The following is a 19,747-nucleotide window of genomic DNA, read 5'->3' as shown; positions in this document are numbered from 1 at the left end:
CTCACCTGAGGTCTTCGTGTGCTGCTCTCTGCTCCATAGGCTGACTGCTATATTGAGCTCACGCTGAACCGCTTCATAAAATCTGGCTACGAGACGCAAAGTGCATTGTAGCAGCCTCCCCTGCATGCGTCGGAATGCGTACAGAGCTTCCTCCGAGGGGGATTCCGCTGTGGCCCAGTTGAAGGCTCTTTGGCCAGCCCTCCACGGTGCACCAAGTCAAGCTGGTCTCTCCCCTGAGCCGAAGTGAGATGCCCTTTTGCCTCGGTAGAGACCAAAAGTGCCTTTGCGGCATCCTCTGCAGGCCGTCTAGCCAGAAACTACTCTTGGGGGCGTTGGAAAAAGTCGGACGGCCTGTCCCACGACCTCGTTTAGGGCTGCCAGCACCGTGAGCATGCAAGCTTGATCTGTACAGGCCTGCTGCTCGTGGACAGAAAGCCAGCTGACCTGCTTTCTGCGCCAGTGCCTGGCATTGGCATGAATTGCCTATTTTCTGCGTCTAAGCTAAAAGGCAGAGGGCGTCTAGTGGGTAATAGTTCACTTCATTACCTTCTACTTGGCTATACTAATGTATTTATAGGTAAAGAGTGACTAATTAGCTTGATTTAGAGAAGGCGCAATATTGTGTGAGTGTGCGCAGGGTGCCATGTGCGACTGGTTGCTACTATGCTCATCTCAGTGGTTCCTTTGCCCCATATCAGGAGCTCTGAAGCGCACGAGCAGAAAAAGACAAGAATTCTCTGAGCAAGCTGTTGACCAATTTCTACCAAAAGTGTGTAGAATTTGAGGTAAAGTGCCTTCCTACGGAGACCTTTGATGCAGCGTTACAGTTACCACCCCAGTTGCAGCTTCTTCACCCACATCCATGGGTGCTGAATGCAGTCAAATGTAAGGTTTCTGTATGACAAAAGTGTAGTACTTCGATGTTCTATGGCAACAGAGTGGGAAAAGAAACCTCTGGCTATGATAGTTGAATTTGAAGCAGCGCAATTTGAGCCGGCAGAGGTCGGCCTGCGGGCATATTTCAACGCAGCTTGGCAGCTCGTATGAAGGCATGATCCTATGGCCGCTGAACCATATGTGTACGCGTTGAAGAGGCTTTGCCAATAAGAAAAGTAAGACGCTCGTCAGTCGGGCTAATCAATCCACCATTTCATCGGGCCTTCGGAGACGTATGTCTCCTCATTCCCTTGATGGACAGAAACATGTGCAGCTTGCTGTGTATTCACTGAGGGATTAAGCATCTCAATGGTGGCTTGATTAGTGTAGAGGAAGCAATCTGAGTGCAGAGATTTCTACAAATCGAGCCTTCATATACCCCAGACGAGCTTAACAGCAAGAGGTGAGATAATTGAAAAGGATGCAGCGGGGGATATATCAAAAGATTGATGTATCGAGGAGTGTGAAGCTTAGACTTGCAAAAGCGATAACCTAGGGGATTAGCTGCATCATGCTGGGTTATCTACGGCCTACTTATGATCACGCGATGGCACCATGGGCACCTACCCAGCAACTAAACAACCCACCAGCGAGGCTGTCGCAAAAAATGAAGTATTCGATGTCTGATTAACAAAAACGCGTCAGCCCTGAGAATCTCAAGGTTTTGTTCACCAACCCCTGGCCTACAGTCTGGATGATTGAGAAAAGAAAGTCAGGGGGGAATAGTGCTCCTAGGCAGTGCAGGCAGCCTCAAAGCCTCGCATCTAAATTTATAATGAGACTGCGTAAAATAATCTGGAACTCCAAGCCAGTCAAGAAAGACAAAGAACTTGAACGACGCAATTTGCCGTAGTGGAAGCAAGCTGCTTGGCAAGCAAGATAGGTGCATCCGAGAAACAGCAAGCCACCTACGCAGGCTGCTGCGCAGGTAAGTGAGCTACAAAGGGTATTGCGGCACTTAAGGACTTAGCAAGGGTCAACTCTGCGTTAGTACAAGCTTACATGAATAGTTTATAACTGATGGCGTTACTTGCACTAAACGCGAAGGACCTTTGCTATCCGAGGAGAGGGTGCAGAAGTTTAATCTGCCTGTTCTTTCTAACGCAGTTTATAAGACTCAGGCTTGCTGAATGAGGCCAGAATTATCATTAGCAAGGCTGCGCCAGTTAAGCGCCACTTTGAATCGGGTTTGGCTACCATCAGGATGGTTCCTAATGGCTGGGTTGAACCAGCGCACCGTGACAAAATCGTAGGTATGCCATGGGTGACCTAATAAAAGGCACTGCACTGTGGAAATTAGTGTGCAGGAACGAGCGAAGAAATCATTTATTTCTCTCTGCATAAATTCACTCCCCTGTAGAGTAAGCGGGGTGAAGTCCGTGCCTCCAAACGGTGAGGCACTGGTTTTGCGCTGAAGGTTGAGAAACGGAGTAATAGAAGACGCTCTTCAGCATGCATGTCCACCTTACTAGCATTGCAATTAGCCATTCAGCAGTGAATATGACTGAACATTGAGTCGGGGAACAGTGGTAATGGGCAAATGTACATATTTAGAGCACCAGCCACGTGCACACGTGACACCCCAGCGATCCACTATTGTGCACTTCACCATCCTTGTCGGTATTTTACCTGGCTTTTATTGAACCTGAGTAAGTACTAGGTTTTTGACACCCATGCATCCACTGAAATTGCCATATTACAGAAAACGAAGAGGGTGAAGTACTACCATGTTCACCGTAACCTGCTGCGATTCGAAACAAAGCAGGGATCCCGTCGCTTGTACATTCCGACTTAACTTTTTAGTGCCGATCTGCGCAAAGCACGTGATCATGTTCTTTCGTGCCATGGCGGGATTCAAAATGTAGCGGAAAAGAGCATAGGGTTCTTTGAGTGGCCTGAGATCTGTCCTACGGCACAGGGGCCTTCCTTGTCATGCCCAAATTATCAGCGGCTGAAGTCGCGCGGTGCGACGCTTGCCTCAGTCTGGTCTTCGTTCTTTGTTGGTTAATGTATGTCTCTTTCTTCCCTTTGATCTCACTAGAGCAATTGACGCACGCAATTGCTTTTCTCATTTGCACTGCATTTATGTACCTACTTGCCTGGATGATAGAGATAGTGAGGGAAGTCTTCCACTGTCCTGCACTCAGTTGGCCACGACAATTTGGTACGTAACACGAGGCTTTTAATTTGAAGTAGTGGGGGAAGACTTAGGGGGCCAAGTTACTCTGATATCGCCCTCTATCACATTCGTTGTATCTAAAAATGAATGAGTCAAAATTAACTACACGCTTTGTCGGCATTTCGTTAGTCTTCTTCTTATTAACTTAGTAGAAAGTGCTCACGTGCATCTCAGCCTACTACAAAGGACATCTACGAAACGATCCTGGGAACACAATGAGGAACGCAACCAAAGACAAAGTCCACATCTCAGGGCTCATAGGAAGTAAATTTGCTCAAATATAATCTACACGATTCGTAGTTGGTGAAGCAAGTGCTCTGACCCAGCACTACTATCTAATACATCTACAAGGACATCTTTTTTCGCTTGCCACCTCATTGGCAGGATCCGGACAAGGGGCGTTAGGAGCGTCGACATCACAGAAGCGTCAAAGCACAAACAGTGGCAGCAAGACTGGTAGCAATAGTAGATAGTCGTAGAGCTGGTCGAGCAGCGTTGACATGTGAACTGCAGCAAGTGGCGGCAGTGGGCGGCGTGGAATTACTGATCAAGGAACTAAACAGCAGGAAAGGCGGCAAGTGATGCACAAGTGCTAAGACCTAGATTTTAATTCACTGAAGATATTGAAAAGTACACTACCGAGAGGCTACCGCGGTTGTTCACCTGAATCCCACACGGGGTTGCATACCCCTGGCTGGGGAATGGCTTCATACGACCGTATCTTTCGTTATAATTTCTGCTGTTTTCTTCCTAACATGACGCGTTTCCCTTTGTTTTAGGCTTCATTAGTTACTAATTAGCGAATTCTTCTGCTCCCTGAACCCTTTTCGGGCACAAACAGTAGCACATAGTTGCTTGGCGTGCTGCTACCGTTGCTGCTGCTGCGCGCCGCCGCCGCGGACTGCGCAGTTCTGCTGCCAGCAGCGGCAGTGGCCAGCCGCCCTCCCCCTTGCGGTAAGTCTTTTAAAACTGTGCCTGAGTTTCGCTCTCTTTGAAAGCGGCAGCCCGGATTCCACTCGGGCGTTTGGTGGTTTCCCTCTTTCCGTCTCGAGCAGCAGCCGCTGCTTCTTCGGCTTGCTGCTGTCTTTCTGCGTGGCCATTTGTGTAAGCGGAGGAATATCCTGCATTTACGCGCCTGGCAATACGGTACTGGGAATAGCAACTTCCACTGGCTTGTGGTGTACGCGCAACTTCCCACGGCGGCACGGTTCTCCACCCTCCCACGGTAGCCGCCAACCCTGGCGCCGCAGACACACTACGAGCATCTGTAGCAGTTATCGCAGCACCCACAAGAAACCACGCGTGAATTGCACCTTCCAAGCTCGCACGATGGCAGGGGATACTCCAAGCAGTGGTTCAGCGGCGGCAGCATCCGGCCCCCAGACTTCAGGCAACGCCAAGAAACATGAAGGGTGTGCACAGCAGCAGCCGGAGAAGAAGCGGTCGCCCAATCGCTTGGTTGTGGAAGAGGCGATAACCGACGACAATTCCGTCGTGGCCATGAATCCCGCCAGGATGGATCAGCTGCAGATTTTCAGGGGTGACACAGTGCTGCTTCGGGGGAAGATGCGACACGACACGGTTTGTGTGGTACTGACGGACCAGGACCTGGATGAAGGCAAGATTAGACTTAACAAGGTGGTCCGAAAGAACCTCCGCGTGAGGGTAGGAGGTGAGCTGGACTATAGAGTTCCGCTTCTGGCGTGTCCTGTGTACGAGTAGTGCGCATTATTAGGCCCTTCAAAGGAGGCGCAGCAAAAAGCCTAGGCCAGTGGCGGGCTAGGCGGATGGCTTATCGGCTCATTCGAGAGAGGAAAACTCATACATATAGCTAGACACACACACTTTTATCCGTATACCGAACGAGAGAATGGAGAAGCGCACAACTGCCCGCATCGTGTGCCTTTGCAGACATTGTCCACGTGAGCGCGTGCACGGACTGCCCGTACGGCAAGCGGATTCACGTGCTTCCTTTGGACGATACCATCGATGGATTAGTGGGTGGGTCTCGTTTCCATTTTACAGGACAAATCAAAAAAATGATTGACGAACTACAGCACGCGTGCGCACAACACGTGGTGCCATCGTTTTTGTAGCGAGCGGTTTGCATTTTGAATGAACGTTTCTCATGGATGTAGTTTTTGTTATGCTTGTGTGGCGATTTGAACGTTGAGTCAGCCTGTGTACTTTTGTACCTTCCATCAAGACCTTGCGCACATTTGCGCATGTGCCTAGATATGTATGTGTATGCCGTGCAGCAGACCAAACATGTGTTTCAAATCCGAGGGCTTTTTTGTATCACTGCATACGAATATTAATGTCGGGTGCCCCGATTATGCGTTACGTGTTTCCTGTTTTTGTCGTTTTGCATTTAAGGGAACCTTTTTGAAACATACCTGAAGCCATACTTCGTGGAGGCCTACCGCCCCGTGAGGAAAAATGACCTTTTCCTTGTCCGAGGTGGATTCAGGCCCGTCGAATTCAAGGTACACGCCATGACGAGCAAAACAAGCGCAGCGTTGCTAGGTTGTGGGAGTCGTTGCTCGATTGTGCGCGTCGCTTTCTTTTGCATCGCTGAGGATGGATGAGCGGCGCGAAACGGAAAGATGGAAGCAGGAGAATGACGAGCGGAGTTGTGGTGGCTTGCGTGGTGCGTTTTTAGGTCGTGGGTGTAGATCCGGGGGAGTTCTGCATTGTGGCACCAGACACGGTGATCCACTGCGAAGGGGACCCCGTGAAGCGGGAAGAAGAAGAGCGACTCGATGAGGTCGGATACGAAGATATTGGTAAGACAAACGAACGAGGCGGTGGCTTTCTTCTGCCTTCCTTGTGCCCTCACAGGAGGCTTTCCTGTATGGCTGTAACAAGAGGGCTAGAGTTCCCGTGGACGGGCGCAACGCGGTGTGTATGTGTGCCACACTGCCAAGGCAAGGGACTTCTACTCTAGCTTTGTGTTTGCCGCTTCGCGCGAAGTGCCTGTACCTGCACGGTCCTTCTCAGTGTCTCATAGACTGTTTCTTGCATGACGCTTTGTGCGGCGTGCTTGGATGAGCTGTGGCCGCATCAGCCGGTCTCACATGGGTGCATCTTGTATGTATGGATGCGCACGAGGAGTGCATGCATGCGCGGCTTGTTGCATATCGTGCATTTCCAGAGGGAATTCGAAGCTAGTAGAGAGCTCTTGGTGTGGCTTGCTTTCTGTCCTCAGGGGGATGCAGAAAGCAGATGGCGCAGATTCGGGAGATGATTGAACTGCCCTTGAGGCACCCTACCCTCTTCAAAACGCTTGGCGTGAAACCGCCCCGCGGTGTTCTTCTTTACGGCCCTCCTGGTGGGATAGTGCATGCTGTGTAGCGCAGCAGGCTGAGGGGCAAGTTGAATGCTTCCCCTGCTTCTGCCGAGTTTCTTCGCCGTGGTACAGCCTCTACAGGAAGAAGCGTCTTTTGTGATAGGCACTTGTTTTCGCGTGGTGCATCATCGTGTCGCCATAGATCTCGCAATCTTTAATGAAGGGGAAAGCCTGCCAATCTTTTTTGTCTGGTTGCATCTTCATGGAGCGCCGCGCTTTTGTGGGGTTTACGCAAATAAGCAGAACATGCTTCTCATGAGCCGCGGGAGCAGGTGAACGTGCATGTCCGTGAGGACTGCATGCTCGTGGTTGATTGTGCTTGCCGAAACTTTGAATAAGCTGCTATCTGTGGTTCCACTGTCAGGAAGCGGCAAGACGCTGATTGCCAAGGCGGTGGCAAACGAAACTGGCGCCTTCTTCTTCCTCATCAACGGCCCCGAGGTCATGAGCAAAATGGCTGGTGCGCCTTCATTCCTCAAGAAGCTTTCATATTCGCCTCCTTGCCTTTTGCGTGCATGTAGCTCTGTTATCAAAAGGCGGAATCGATTGTATATTTCAGCGCGTGCGAGATATGAGGCACTTTAAATGGTTGACGGAGTAGTGCTGCTGTTCATGCGTAGGAAGGTTTTTTGTTGGGGCGGCCCCCGCTTAGCCATAAGAGTGACAGGATTTCTGTGCTTACTACGGCGTACATCCGCTTAGGCTTTACACCTCGTGATGCGTGGTTTTCTCCATGAAAATGCCCACTGTCACCTGCTTCCTGCTGGTTTCAGGTGAGGCCGAGGCAAATTTGCGTAGGGCCTTTGAAGAAGCTGAAAAGAACGCCCCCGCCATTATTTTTATCGATGAAATCGATTCAATTGCTCCGAAACGCGAGAAAACAAACGGCGAAGTTGAACGGAGAGTTGTGTCCCAACTGTTGACGCTTATGGACGGGCTGAAGGGGAGGGGCCAGGTTGTTGTTATAGGTGAGAGGCCAGGCGAACGAAGACATCTAATAGTATACATGAAATGCGTTCTAAGGCGCATGCGCATTGCTTTAGTGCACAGTGGACGTGGTTCAAATGTGCGAAAGGTTTGTACCGAGTGCTGCGCTTCCCGTGTTTTGTAGCCTCTTTATTTGAGGGCTGTTTGTTGCATTTTTGAATGTCCAACAGTTTTTTACACACAAACTTCTTCATTTCTCGGGCGCTTCAGGTGCAACAAATCGCCAAAACTCGATTGACCCGGCCCTACGTCGTTTTGGCCGGTTCGACCGCGAGATTGACATTGGGGTACCTGACGACAACGGTCGCCTGGAGATTCTGCGAATTCACACGAGAAATATGAAACTTGCGTGTGATGTGCGGCTGGAGGAACTCGCGTCGAGCACGCACGGCTTCGTGGTACGCTTGCGTTAGGATTTTGCTTGTGACTTTGCTTTTGTGTGTCTGCGACTCGATGTTCGGATCTTCTTCTAGGTATGTGTCGATTTCGGTAGCGGTGGATCTGAAATGATATCTGTATGGCGCACTGCGCTGCTTTGTAGAGTGCGTACTTTCTCGGTGTTGCAGTGCAATAGTGTATGCACGTCCGCATGTTTGTTTCTTATTATGGAATTACCCGGTGTCTGCTGGTTGCTTGCCCGTGTGCAGGGTGCCGATTTGGCGCAGCTCTGCACCGAGGCAGCCCTTTCCTGCATCCGCGAGAAGATGGATCTCATCGACCTTGAAGACGACACCATCGATGCCCAGGTGACATGCTGGGGATGAGTGCGGGAAAGGCCTCTCGTATTGATGGGGCTCTGTGGACTCCTATGTGCTGCGTTTCGGGTGTATCCTGTGTCTTTACATATATATATATATATATGTATATATGCTTGTCTGTATGGGCAGCACAAATGCAGATACGCACCCATGCATGCTACATACATATTGGGTCGGCATGTGATCTGTGCATTTTTTATCAAGTGAAAGGAATATCCCGGTGTATTGCTTCTGTTCATGAGAAAGAGAGGGCGAGACACGGGGGTCCTCTGCTTTGTAGCTTGCCTTTCAGCAACGTGCCTGCAAGTCAGTTCTGTTGTTGGTACATGTTAAGGTGTGTAGTATAATTGCCTGGATCACTGGAATTTGTAAAGAATGCATGCATGTACAATACATTTGCGTTGTTGCATGCTTCCAACGCCTTAACGTCGTGCTGTGTTAAGGCACTGTCATGTGTTTTTAATACGCCACCAGGAAAAAGTACATGATCGCGTGCCTGCCTTATTGTTCTCCCGTGCAGGTTCTGAACTCGATGGCCGTAACCCAGGAGCACTTCTCGTCGGCTTTGCAGAGTTGCAATCCATCTTCTTTGAGAGAGACGGTTGTCGAGGTTCCTAACGTGAAGTGGGATGATATTGGTGAGGAACAGAGATGGTTTTCGGATGTATGGATCGTGCAAAGGGAAGCGTTGTGTGGCGAATTCCTGGTTGCACATGTTCGTAGAAAGAGTCTTTTATGCACCCTAGGGCGACAAAGCATTCCCCACATCGCGCGCTCTATGAAAATTTTGCCGGCAGATACGTATGTTGTGTGTGTCCATACATACATCAAGGAGATGCATACTGCATACGCAGTGGCTCACGTCTCCGTGATCTTCTTTGCGTGTATACATGCATGGGTGTGTCGTTTTATCGTGTCAAGTAGTTGGAATTCTCCGTCCAATTTTTTGCAGTCCCTTATGTCAAATGTAAAAGGGTAATTGCTGCTTTCACACCTGGTGGTCAAAGTTGTGCGGGTTTCGTCTACGGTTGCGTGGGCGCTTTTCGGATGCGCCGCCTTCGTGGCTTTAATTTCTATGCTAGGAGATACACTTTTGTTGAGTGCTGTAGCAGCGCGTCCTCGACATGCAGGAAAGTGTGTGTGTATTCATCTTTTGTTCCCATGCCGGCTGAACGAACTCCTGGCTCTCTTTGTCCATGCACAACTTGTCCTGACAGGTGGGTTGGAGGAAGTGAAGAGGAATTTGCAGGAGATGATCCTTTACCCAATTGACCACCCAGAGAAGTTTGAGAAGTTTGGCATGAGCCCGAGCCGCGGCGTCCTGTTCTACGGCCCTCCAGGCAAGCCTCTTTTCAGGAAAGGGCCGTTCGTAACTTGTCTGTCTTCCTCTTTTCTGCTTTCTTGCTGCCTTTTCGGAAGCAAAGGAGTACAATGGATGCTATCCTGTGTTCCGTATGCCTATTTAGTGCAGAAAGTCGGAGTACTGCAGCCTGCAGTCACTGCTGCCCCTTCCTTTAGCTACTTAGTTAGGTCTTTCGAGACTCGGACTTGCCCCTTCGGTATGCCCTCTAGGATGGGTGGTTGTATTTGTGCGGCTTCAGGGTGCGGTAAAACTTTGCTGGCCAAGGCAGTAGCATCCGAGTGCTCTGCAAATTTCATTTCTATTAAAGGACCCGAGCTATTGACCATGTGGTTTGGCGAATCCGAGGCCAACGTCCGAGAGGTGTTCGACAAGGCAAGTGCTACGCGCTGCTGCTTTTTCATTTCTTTCGAACCCCCCTCTTGCTTGTGCTGTCCTCCCCGCCCCTCGAAGCACATCCTGATGATCGCCTTCGTGTCTGTTTTTCGCTTTTTTTGTGCGGGTTGGCCGGCTTCGCGCTGTCGTTTTTCGCATTTTTGGCGTTTTCTGATCCTCTGTGGAGCCCACTGGCTGTTCGCTTGCAACGTTTTTTAAGTGGATGGTGAAGAGAAGTTGCACAGATTGATTGATACCCCTTCCCTGAGGAGTATGTATGTACTGCAGGCGAGGGCTGCAAGTCCGTGTGTCCTATTCTTTGACGAACTGGATTCGATTGGAACGCAAAGAGGAAACAACTTGGGCGACGCCGGTGGCGCTGGTGAGCATAACACGGTGTCGAATGGTTTCTTTCCGAAATTCTCGCTGCAGATGTTTGCAGAGAGCGCAACTGCTCTTCCGTGATTCGCAGTCATATTGTGCGCTGGTATGGTGACCATCCTTGCCAGATGGGAAAATAAGTTAACCCTAGAGCCTCATGCTTCTGCCGCCGCTGCTTTTGACAAAAAAAGGACAGAAGCGGTCGAGATGCAACTATGTATATTTATTTTAAATCTATATTTAACCATATTTTATGTGTTCATGGAGTTCACATTTCGCAAAAACGTTCGTTTTTATGCCTCCCAGGCGACCGCGTGATGAATCAGCTGCTGACGGAAATTGACGGTGTCGGCCCTATGAAGAATCTGTTTTTCGTTGGCGCTACCAATAGGCCGGAGCTACTCGACGAGGCTTTGCTCAGGCCGGGGAGGCTCGATCAGCTGATTTACATCCCGCTGCCCGATCTTCCGGCCAGAGTCAGCATTTTGCAGGTATGTGTTCTGTTTGCCTGCGTTCAGCGCGCTGAGAATTGCCGTTCTTTTGCATTGGGGGCAGTCAGGCAGAAGGGCGCGCAGTCTCTTGCCACACGGAGCTATGTTTCGCGTCTCCGCGCGGGCTGCGGTGTCGGGAGCGAGAGTAAATTCGAGTCCAGCTGCCTCGCGCGCAGCTCCATCCTTGCTTTGTCCTCTCTGCATGCTGTGACGTGTGCCCCCAGGCAACCCTCAGGAAAGCCCCCGTAGCGGCGAACGTCCCGATTCCTTTCCTTGCGCACAAGACCGCCGGCTTTTCTGGAGCTGATATCGCGGAGATGTGCCAGAGAGCTGCCAAGGCTGCCATTCGTGACGTGAGTGTTGGCAGCTGTGCAGTGTCTGCGCCTCTTGCTTCTCAGCTATACCCACACGTTCCCGCACTGCCTTCGACGATTCAAATTCGCAAAACAAAGAGCTCAGCGTCTTATGTGGGGATTTTCCTGGTACGACGCAGGCCATCGCCGCCGAGGAACTGGCGCGCGCCGCGGGCAGTGAAGGGATGGAGGAGGACGAGGCAAACATCAAGTATGAAATTACCAGAAAGCACTTCGAGGAGGGACTTGCCGGTACGTTGCAAGCGGATAGGTCTTCATGAGAAGCGCTGCAGGGCCCCCGAAAAAGAGTCTGGACTTAGCGTAGCTGCGGCACAGGAGCGACTTCGTTTGCAGATCCTGTTTCGAAAAATGATGCAATTTTTGACGAAAACCGCTCCTCTAGGAGCGTCATATACACTTCTGCTGCCGACCTACACTTCTGCTGCTAACGGATACACTGTGCTCGACATTTTTTTTCGGCTGTCGGTGTGCGTTCGCTTTTAGCGCACGGCGCTCTTTTGCCTGATGCAAGACGTCTCGATGCGCTTTTTTGTTCGACTGGCTGATGACGAAATGATGAACCGTCAAAAAGTTGCCTACCTGAATCGATGCGATGCCTTTCTATGTGTTCTTTCCTTCCGCTTTATGCACAATGGCTTGAACTGGGTATTTCTTTAGGTCCCTTATATTGTCGGTTTTGGACATCCGTTGCCTACCGATATCTTCGTTGGGCTGCTTTCCGCATTCCTGTTGCCTTCGTGCAGGAGCTCGCCGCAGTGTCTCGCAGACGGATCTCTCCAAATATGATTCTTTCAGAATGAAATTCGACCCGATATACAAGAGTCAGGCAGCGGGAGGCGATGGTTCCATCATCGTCGACTGGCCCAACACCGACGGGGCCGCTGCAGATCTCGTGAGACCGCATCACGCTGTACTTCCCGACAAGTGCTCGCCGCTCGCTTTAGCCGCTGTCCTTAAGGCGGCGTTATGCTTTCTGCGCTGCTTGATTTAGTTGCCGCCCTTTCTCTCGCACGCCTTACGGCTGAGTGTGCACACTTCTTGTTCGTTCTCTTGGAGATGCATCGGTGTATCCCTGTCCGTGAATGCCGCATGCATCAACAACGAGTCCTGTGAAAAACGATTTCGGCATCGGCCACGGAAGCAGTGGCTGCTGTAGGCGGATCTCTTGAATCCTTATGACCCTTTTTCTTGAATGCGCTTCATTCTTGCTTTCTTCCGTGTATTTGTAAGTTTTTTTTCTTTCCGCATGCAGCACCTGTAAAATCCTTCATGCCACGTGTGCGTGCCTCTTTCCACATCAGACCCGCGTTGACGAAGGCGAGGATGACGACCTCTACTCTTGAATGCAATTCGCGTGTCTACACCCGGCCCTCTTTCGCATCTTCTCCTTTTCTCAGCCTGTCAGGTGTCCGTTGGTCAGTCAGCCGGGTGAGCTGCCGGGATTTCGCGTCTCTGTCGGCACGGAGTGAGGGGCCGTCGGAGTGGCGACAGCTGTGGTCGTTGTTCGTTTCAACCGTCGCACGCAACCGACGCCTTCATTCATGCCTACTGTAGTTTGGAAAGAGGCGGCAGCACGTGCACCCTTAAGCAGGTAGATGGCCACTAGTACACAAGACAGCTACAGTGGAACGGTGTATACAGAATTGGAAAGCCAACTGGGAGGCAACCGAGCTGGCTCGAGATGGTGAGGATTGGTTACGGGATGACCGGGGTTGTTGGCGCGTTGCTGCTCGTGCTTTTTTTTCGCGCGGCAACGACAAACGTGGTCTTTGACGTCGTTTGCACACCCGATGCGTTGTTGCATCATTGCATCGGTGACGGTGAAGCAGCAGCAGGATCGGAACGCAAAGAAGCCGTCACGCTGCCTGCTTCCTAGCGATTCCTCTCTTATCTTCCTTTCTTGCCTCTGTGTGGTAGCTCGCCTCCACCTCACACTTAGCCAGTAAAAGTGGTGGGTGCACATGCGCACAAGCAGAAGCAGGAACAGCTGCCCTGTGTTGTGGGGAGCTGAGAAGGAGAAGCTGCTCTCGCGCTCCGACTGTGCTTATCAGAAAAAGACTAGGGGCATGGTCCGATTTTGTTTGGGACGGCCAGCATTTCTTGCCTTGGGGTGTGCTCGGCGTATGCGGCAGTGAACACATTCAAGTCTTCCTGATGTCTCGTGGCTCTACAACGTTTCCAGAGCAGCTTGGCTTGCAATTTCGCCGCGCACGAGCCGCATTGCCCCTCTTTAAGGGGCCCTCACATGATGGCGTCCCCAGTGGCCGCCCGGTGCGTGTTGCAGTTTGTATGCGTGCCTTCCCGTGACTTCTAAGCAGGGAAATAAATAGTAAAGGCCTAGCCTAATTAGGGCAATAAAAAATACGTGCACTGTACAGCCCCCTTTGGGGGGCGTTGTCGGTCGTGGGTAGAGAGAATGTGTTGGGAAGGCGGAATTCAACCGCCGCTTTCTTGCTACCCACCATGTGGCGGGTAGCACCTGCTGCTTCGGGGTGGGTGCGGAGAAGGGCACCTAGAGGGCTTAAGCAGTGGCTAGGCTGCGTCTCCAGATAGCCGCGCGGAGAGCATTTACGCAGCAGCATTTGTCAGATGCCAGTCTTCGACCACGGATGTCCGACGGGGGGCCCACGGTGGCTTCCAGTAAGGGCCTAACCAGAACCACCGGCCCGACCGACCCCGCATCTGCGGCAGCACGCTCCATTAAAACGAGAGCTCATGAGGCCAAGAACGAAGCAAACAAAGCGCTAAAAGAAGCACTGAACACATGAGCCGTGTGGAAACTCGTGCTGACGATACACCCGGAAAAGGCCGCAAACGTCCATTCCGTTCGGGTGTGCGGTACAGCTTATGCGAGAAAAGTCCTTGTAACGCTGTCGACGGTGTGTGTGCACACGTTGCGTCATGTTCATGAATGTATTATGTATACATGTATACACATATATATATATATATATATATATATATATATATGGATCCGGAGGATATGCGGATGCTTACCATCCTGGGTTTGCCTCCTCTGCGCGCCTTTGTATGGCTAAATTTTGCTTCATGGAATTCATGTGCCTTCACCTGAGAAGAGGGTTACGTGGCAGTGAAGGGCAAAAGCAAGCATGCGAATGGGCAGGTAGGCAGACAGGCAGGTAGACAGGTAGACGCACAGCGGCATGCAAGACAAACGAGACCTCCGGCGCTGCTTGGCGGCGCTGCCGAGAGAGGGAGGCCCGCAAGCTATCCATGGGGTATACAGCCTTTTTGATGTACACCCCCTGTAGCAGGGTATGGCGAGGACGCATCCAGCTACCTTTTGCGCTGAGTTTAAGCGAAGGCTCCCAGTTGCTTACCATCACATCAAACTCCGCAGCAGTGTGCAGCACGCGCAAGTCATCGGGCCCTGTGCGAAGGGGCAGTAGGCACAAAACCACAGGCAGGCAAGCGTCATGTGCATGCTCCGACAAGGCCTCCGAGCCAACCTAAAACATGCTCGAGGCGCCAAGCGTGGGGGCAGCAGGGTGTTGAGTGTGTCAGCCACGCACGGAGACAGAAACATTTCGAAGACAGGTGTACACAAAGTGCTCTCGGCCGCGTTGCGACAAAAGTCCGTTTAATACAGAAACAAGCTAGCGGGTTCATCATGCATACGCCCCTTCAATTGTGTTCCTCTGAGTACCCGTTCCTGCACTTGTAGATCGGCCAGCGAGCCTCCCGTCTGCACCCTGATTTGCAGTGTCTCACTAGGAAGAAGCGTACCTAATGCAGTGTACATGGAGCTCAGCAGGGCTCTGCCAGGGTTGGGAGCTCTTGGTTCCATCCACAAGTTCAAGGGATGAGCTGTTTCTGCACCACTTCTCCTGCTCCCGTCCTCGTCTGGAAACGCCGACACGGGGGTCAGAGCAGAGGCAGCGAATTCGCCCCCAAGCTTGACCTCTATGCAGTTGTGCTGTGCGGCATCTCGCAAAAAAGCAGCATGCGAGGACGCGGCAAGCCGCAAGCCTTCGGATTCGGAGCCATCGAGAAACAGCCGGGCTGCCAGGCAGCGCCGCACACGCGCTAGCCACGCCGCTCGCTGCCAGCTGGGCGCAGCTAGCCATGCATTCGTGCTGGAAACAGCCCTTGACGCCATGAGGCCAAGAGCAGAAGGCTTCGGTGGATAGTGCGCTGCACCGCGAGCGCGCTGAAAGAGGCTTAGATTGAGAACTGCAAGCGCATATAAGCAGGAAGACGACGCATGCATGCATGCATGCATGCATGCAGTACCCCCGCAGGCCTCGGTCTGTCCAGTGTTCATCGATCAGGTGCAGTCGGTTGCAGTCTGAGCCAAGTTGCACCCTTGTATTCTGCTCTGCTGGTACAAAAAACAGCCTTTCTAAAGAGAGCCGCTTCTCCCCCTAATCCCTCTTGCTTGGCGGCAGAAAAGAGCCTCGCCAGCAGCCTGTCGCAAGGCAGGGAGAGTCTGTCTAGCGTGTCTTACCGAGCTGATTGTACAGTGCGGCAGAACGGATGTTCGGGCAGTCATCGACAGCCCACTGTGGCTCGTTCGTCTCAAGAAGCTTATCCAAGGCCGCTTGCAGCTTCGCCATCGTGGAGGAGGAGTCAGCCTCTGTGGCAGACGCAGAGGGGGGAGAAGGCATCCCTCCGCCTTTCTCCTTGCGCATGCCTGTTCGGTAGCAGATGCCAATTTCTCGCGCGAGAATGTCGCTTAACTGGTAGAGATCCTGAAATACAAAGAAGCAAAAGCGCATGCCGCCTCCAAGGTGACCAGGATGTTGACATGTGCGTTCTGAACCCGCACTCAGCGTCTGCCCCTCTCTGTGATGAAGGGCTGAATTCGACGCTTCCTCACCTCCGTCGCCACTCCCGCAGAGTCGAACAGAGCCACAGTCGCTCGCGCCGCGAGCCGAGCAGCTGCTGGATCGCTATCCAGCAGATAGTCGCCGTGGCAAAGGGCAGCGGGCATGATTTTTGACGTCGCACTCTGTGGCTGCCGCGTGGCTGCGGGGATGGGCGAAAGAGGCACTGAAGAAGAAGGTTTAGCAACAGCAGCAGCAGAAGAAGAAAACGACGAGGAAGAAGAAGAGGAAGCCGCGGGTAGCAGCACAGCCGACTTGAGTTGATGCAGCAGCACCTGAGGCACAACAGCAGTATACCACCAAGGGCACACCACAGACAGTCCAAGTTTGACAGCGACGATCCACGCACAACGGGGAAGCGGCGCGTTGGGAAAAATGGGGGAGGCAGCAGCAGCAACAAAAGGCTCTAGTGGGGAAAGGACCTCAATCTCCTGAGAATCTCGAGGATCTTTGCCAAGAGCAGAGGCCACTGCAGCAGCAGCCGACCAACGCAGCAGCACACCCACAAAATATTCCTCTCCTCCATCTAGGGGCATGTTCGCGCCATGGGTAAACGATGTATCGGCATGGAGGATACGCAAAAAGAAAATAGCACACATACATATATATATACACATACATACATATATATACACATACATACATATATACACATACATATATACACATACATATATATATACATATATACACACATACATATATACATATATATACACACACATATATACACACGTACATATATATATATATATACTCATATATATATATACATACATACATATATATGCACATACATATATACACACATACATGTATACACACACATATATACACACATACGTATATACACACGTACATATATATATATGCACTCATATATATATATATACATATGTACACAAGCGTGCTTGGGCACAGCAAGCAGGCAGCGTATTGGTGCCTAGGGATGTCAAAGCACGTGCGCGAGAGGACGGAAAGTAGGGAAGGGGTAGGTGCAATGCGACGTGCAGCAGAGTCGAGAGGAGGGCTGCCTGATCCCAGGTGGGATGGCTGCATGGCTCGCTCACACTGGCCGACAAGGGGGTGGGTGGATTTATCCTGAGAAGGAGCAAGCAAGACGTTCCACAGGGGCAGCGGCGAAAGCTAGACAGAGTACTCAGCTCAGCACGACGCGTGGACTCCCTTTGAAGGGAGAGCTCAACACATCGCGAGAAACTAGCGCCAGCCAGCACATGCAGGGAGAGACACAGAGCCTGGAAGACAGGCAGACACTCACTGGGTACAGGGGTTTCACGGCACTGGCAGAAGCGATCGCGGTAAATGCGGAAGCAAGAAAGGCCTGACGGCGTGCCATTGACGCGCATGCGGGGAGCTCTGACGAAAGAAAAAGCAAAAAGGAGACACCACAGATGCCGCTATGCACGGGGCATACCAGGAAAAGAACGTTAGGAGGGGGAGAGAAAGAAGTGGGGAAAAGAGAAAGGGGGGTGCTCTATGAACAGAAAAGGGGAAGAGAAAGGAATCGGGGTCTTTAATAAACAACACTTCAAGCGGCAGCAGAGGGGAGAAAATTCTTGCGGTAGCTCAGCACGCATCATCTATCGTTATTTTTAGATATACCTTCCCCTATCTTACCTTCAGACACGCGCCCTCTCTCGAGGAGGAGACAGTGTGGCACAGAGCTCACGCCAAATGCACGGAGCAAGCGAGATTCCCCGCTGTCTACAGCAAGCAGTTCTATGGCAAGGAAGCCACAGTTTGCTGCCCCCTCCTTCTCTGGCTCAGAGAGACGTCGCTGCAGGTGGGCAGACAGCCACTGCCGCATCTCCGCGGACGGGGCACTCCAACTGCAGCATCAGCGGCAGAAAAGCGAACAGCAGAAGAAAGGATCGCAGCATATCAACTGTCGAGGGAGAGGTGAAAGGCTTGCGCGCAGAAACTACCGCTGGAATCGCAGGGGGAGACGCTTTCTGACACGGGGTCGGAGAAGGTCCAAGGGAGGGGGGGCAGGGGGAAAGAAATCTCCCTGCGTACTCTGCTTGAAACAGCACGATAGCGACTGGGCTTATTCGATATCCTTCTTTTTCTTCCACCACTGCCGCGGCACGTTGATACAGAGACAAAGGATCTGCTGAATGCCAATTGCCTAGGGCTGCTTCCCGGATCCTTATGAACTCTCGACGCTGCTGCAGCGTGGCTGCAGCCAGACGCGACAGCCAGTGGTCGCTCCCCTCCTTCAGGAGCGTGAACGAAAAGGCACTTGAAGAGGTCGTGCTGCTGCTGCTACTGATGGATGCTGAAGAGTCTGCAGTAGCGGTGGAGAAGCACCGGGGTTGCGCCTTAGAACGAGGCATTGCCCAAGAGGCGGCCTCGTGGGAACCTTGAGGGCCTCTCGCATTCTTCATGCGACTCACGGGATACGTGCGAATTCCATTCCCGCTGCTGCAACACGCACGCCTCGTTCTGCATTCTGCGAAAGCAGCTCTGCCGCTTCTGCTTTCAACCGTAATACTCCAGAGAGCTCGAGGATGATACGGCAACCCCAAAAGGCGGGGAGCAGCAGCTGCTGCACACCGTACACATCGTGTCGGCATGGTCTCGCCAGTGCGCGAGGTGCCGCGGGGATGCAGGAGATGTCGCAGGAAAAGAGCATTCATGGAACCTAACGACGTAAAGACCCCATCAGGCCCGGTGGAGGGGGAAGGCTCTGCGCACTTCCACAGCCTTGTCTGATACTGGAAAATGCAATGACAACTCCTTATAGGAGCCGAAACCTGCTCTCCATATCTGCTATCGGCTGTTGGATGGGATGCGGCGGCTGCGGCTGAAGCCAGTGACAAATCGAACTCACAGACAAACAAACGCCAACACCGCCAGAACAGGAAAAAAATAATTATATACAGTTCTGCGCATGCCTTTCTCTCTCCACCAACCACAACTCCTCATTATGCTGCCCAGAAGACTCTATGGAGATGGGGGCTTTGCATGCAGGGTAAGCAGTCACATTCAGTGAAGAGAAACATACACTGCCCGTTTTGTGCCGTAGCTCCCAGCTAAGTCCGCTGCTTTTTGATTGATTAGTGGCCTCTAGTACATGAAGCATTCTAGCGCATGCACACGATTCCCTCATCATTAGGTAGTCATGCATGGCGCGTTGGTGACCCGCGCATACATCCGACTTGCCAATGCAGGAGAAAGATAAGGAAGTAAGAATTATAGGGCAAAACTTGCGTACGCATCTGGGCGTGTTGCAATCCCTCTTTCCATTCGTATGTGCGTCCTTAGCGCTCACATATGGGCAGGAACGGTAGTTGCCCTTACACACCTCGCTGCTGCTCAGGGCCTCAATTTCACCCGCAAATCAGTAAGAGCCGAATGAAACACGCACCCTATGTAGATGGAATCGGGATGTGCAATTGCGGCATGCATTGGGGATTTAGGCAGAGCACCGTGCAGGCATTAGAAGCATAGACGCCTTGTGCGTGACGGGTGTGGTTGCGAGCCGACGGGTCCATGGATGCTCGTCCCACCTGCTCTGCAGTCCTTTAGGGTGCTCCGTCGCACTCAAGAGACCTTCTTATATCCTATGTGCTCCTCCGGCGCAGCCATAAGCTGTTTTCACTCGCAGGAGAAAGCCGCATTGTGGGGGAAGGGGGGGAACGGAGTGCAAATACGCAACACCAGGGGTTTTCGCACGCATTACATAG

General features: G+C 51.9%; 2 protein-coding genes across 2 annotated transcripts; one reads left to right on the top strand and one right to left on the bottom strand.

Annotated features, from left to right (window-relative positions):
* The first annotated feature begins 4,444 nt into the window (after nucleotides 1-4,444).
* LOC34618648 (cell division control protein 48 homolog E) lies at nucleotides 4,445-12,533 on the top strand. Its single transcript, XM_026337367.1, has 18 exons — nucleotides 4,445-4,818; nucleotides 4,992-5,116; nucleotides 5,492-5,601; nucleotides 5,778-5,901; nucleotides 6,324-6,446; nucleotides 6,829-6,924; nucleotides 7,238-7,432; nucleotides 7,662-7,849; nucleotides 8,099-8,197; nucleotides 8,730-8,847; nucleotides 9,427-9,507; nucleotides 9,811-9,944; nucleotides 10,233-10,326; nucleotides 10,632-10,816; nucleotides 11,041-11,169; nucleotides 11,310-11,421; nucleotides 11,934-12,082; nucleotides 12,492-12,533. The coding sequence occupies exons 1-18, from the start codon at nucleotides 4,445-4,447 to the stop codon at nucleotides 12,531-12,533; spliced, it is 2,478 nt and encodes an 825-aa protein (XP_026193152.1).
* Nucleotides 12,534-13,758: 1,225 nt separating this feature from the next.
* On the bottom strand, nucleotides 13,759-19,143 carry LOC34622722. Its single transcript, XM_026337366.1, has 10 exons — nucleotides 18,970-19,143; nucleotides 17,984-18,886; nucleotides 17,676-17,808; nucleotides 17,307-17,414; nucleotides 16,021-16,563; nucleotides 15,659-15,844; nucleotides 14,830-15,384; nucleotides 14,532-14,581; nucleotides 14,188-14,259; nucleotides 13,759-13,872 (listed from the first exon to the last, which is right to left on the bottom strand). The coding sequence occupies exons 1-10, from the start codon at nucleotides 19,141-19,143 to the stop codon at nucleotides 13,759-13,761; spliced, it is 2,838 nt and encodes a 945-aa protein (XP_026193151.1).
* Between the last annotated feature and the right edge of the window lie 604 nt (nucleotides 19,144-19,747).

This window comes from Cyclospora cayetanensis, unplaced genomic scaffold (genome assembly GCF_002999335.1).
Source record: "Cyclospora cayetanensis isolate NF1_C8 unplaced genomic scaffold, CcayRef3 CcayRef3_contig_18, whole genome shotgun sequence".
In the NCBI taxonomy this organism is placed as follows: domain Eukaryota; phylum Apicomplexa; class Conoidasida; order Eucoccidiorida; family Eimeriidae; genus Cyclospora; species Cyclospora cayetanensis.
The sequence above is the reverse complement of the archived record's forward strand: the minus strand, read 5'-3'. Positions and strand labels throughout refer to the sequence as shown.

What these genes read in the sequence shown, in the direction of transcription:
- LOC34618648 (XM_026337367.1), top strand. Translation starts at nt 4,445, where the DNA reads ATGGCAGGGGATACTCCAAGCAGTGGTTCAGCGGCGGCAGCATCCGGC. An exon ending in TCCGAGAGGTGTTCGACAAG is followed by an intron (nt 9,945 to 10,232) that starts GCAAGTGCTACG and finishes TATGTACTGCAG; the next exon opens with GCGAGGGCTGCAAGTCCGTG. An exon ending in CCAAGGCTGCCATTCGTGAC is followed by an intron (nt 11,170 to 11,309) that starts GTGAGTGTTGGC and finishes GGTACGACGCAG; the next exon opens with GCCATCGCCGCCGAGGAACT.
- LOC34622722 (XM_026337366.1), bottom strand. Translation starts at nt 19,143, where the DNA reads ATGCTTCATGTACTAGAGGCCACTAATCAATCAAAAAGCAGCGGACTT. An exon ending in AGGAACACAATTGAAGGGGC is followed by an intron (nt 14,582 to 14,829) that starts GTATGCATGATG and finishes CCCTTCGCACAG; the next exon opens with GGCCCGATGACTTGCGCGTG. An exon ending in GAGGAGGCAAACCCAGGATG is followed by an intron (nt 13,873 to 14,187) that starts GTAAGCATCCGC and finishes GTGCTGCCGCAG; the next exon opens with ATGCGGGGTCGGTCGGGCCG.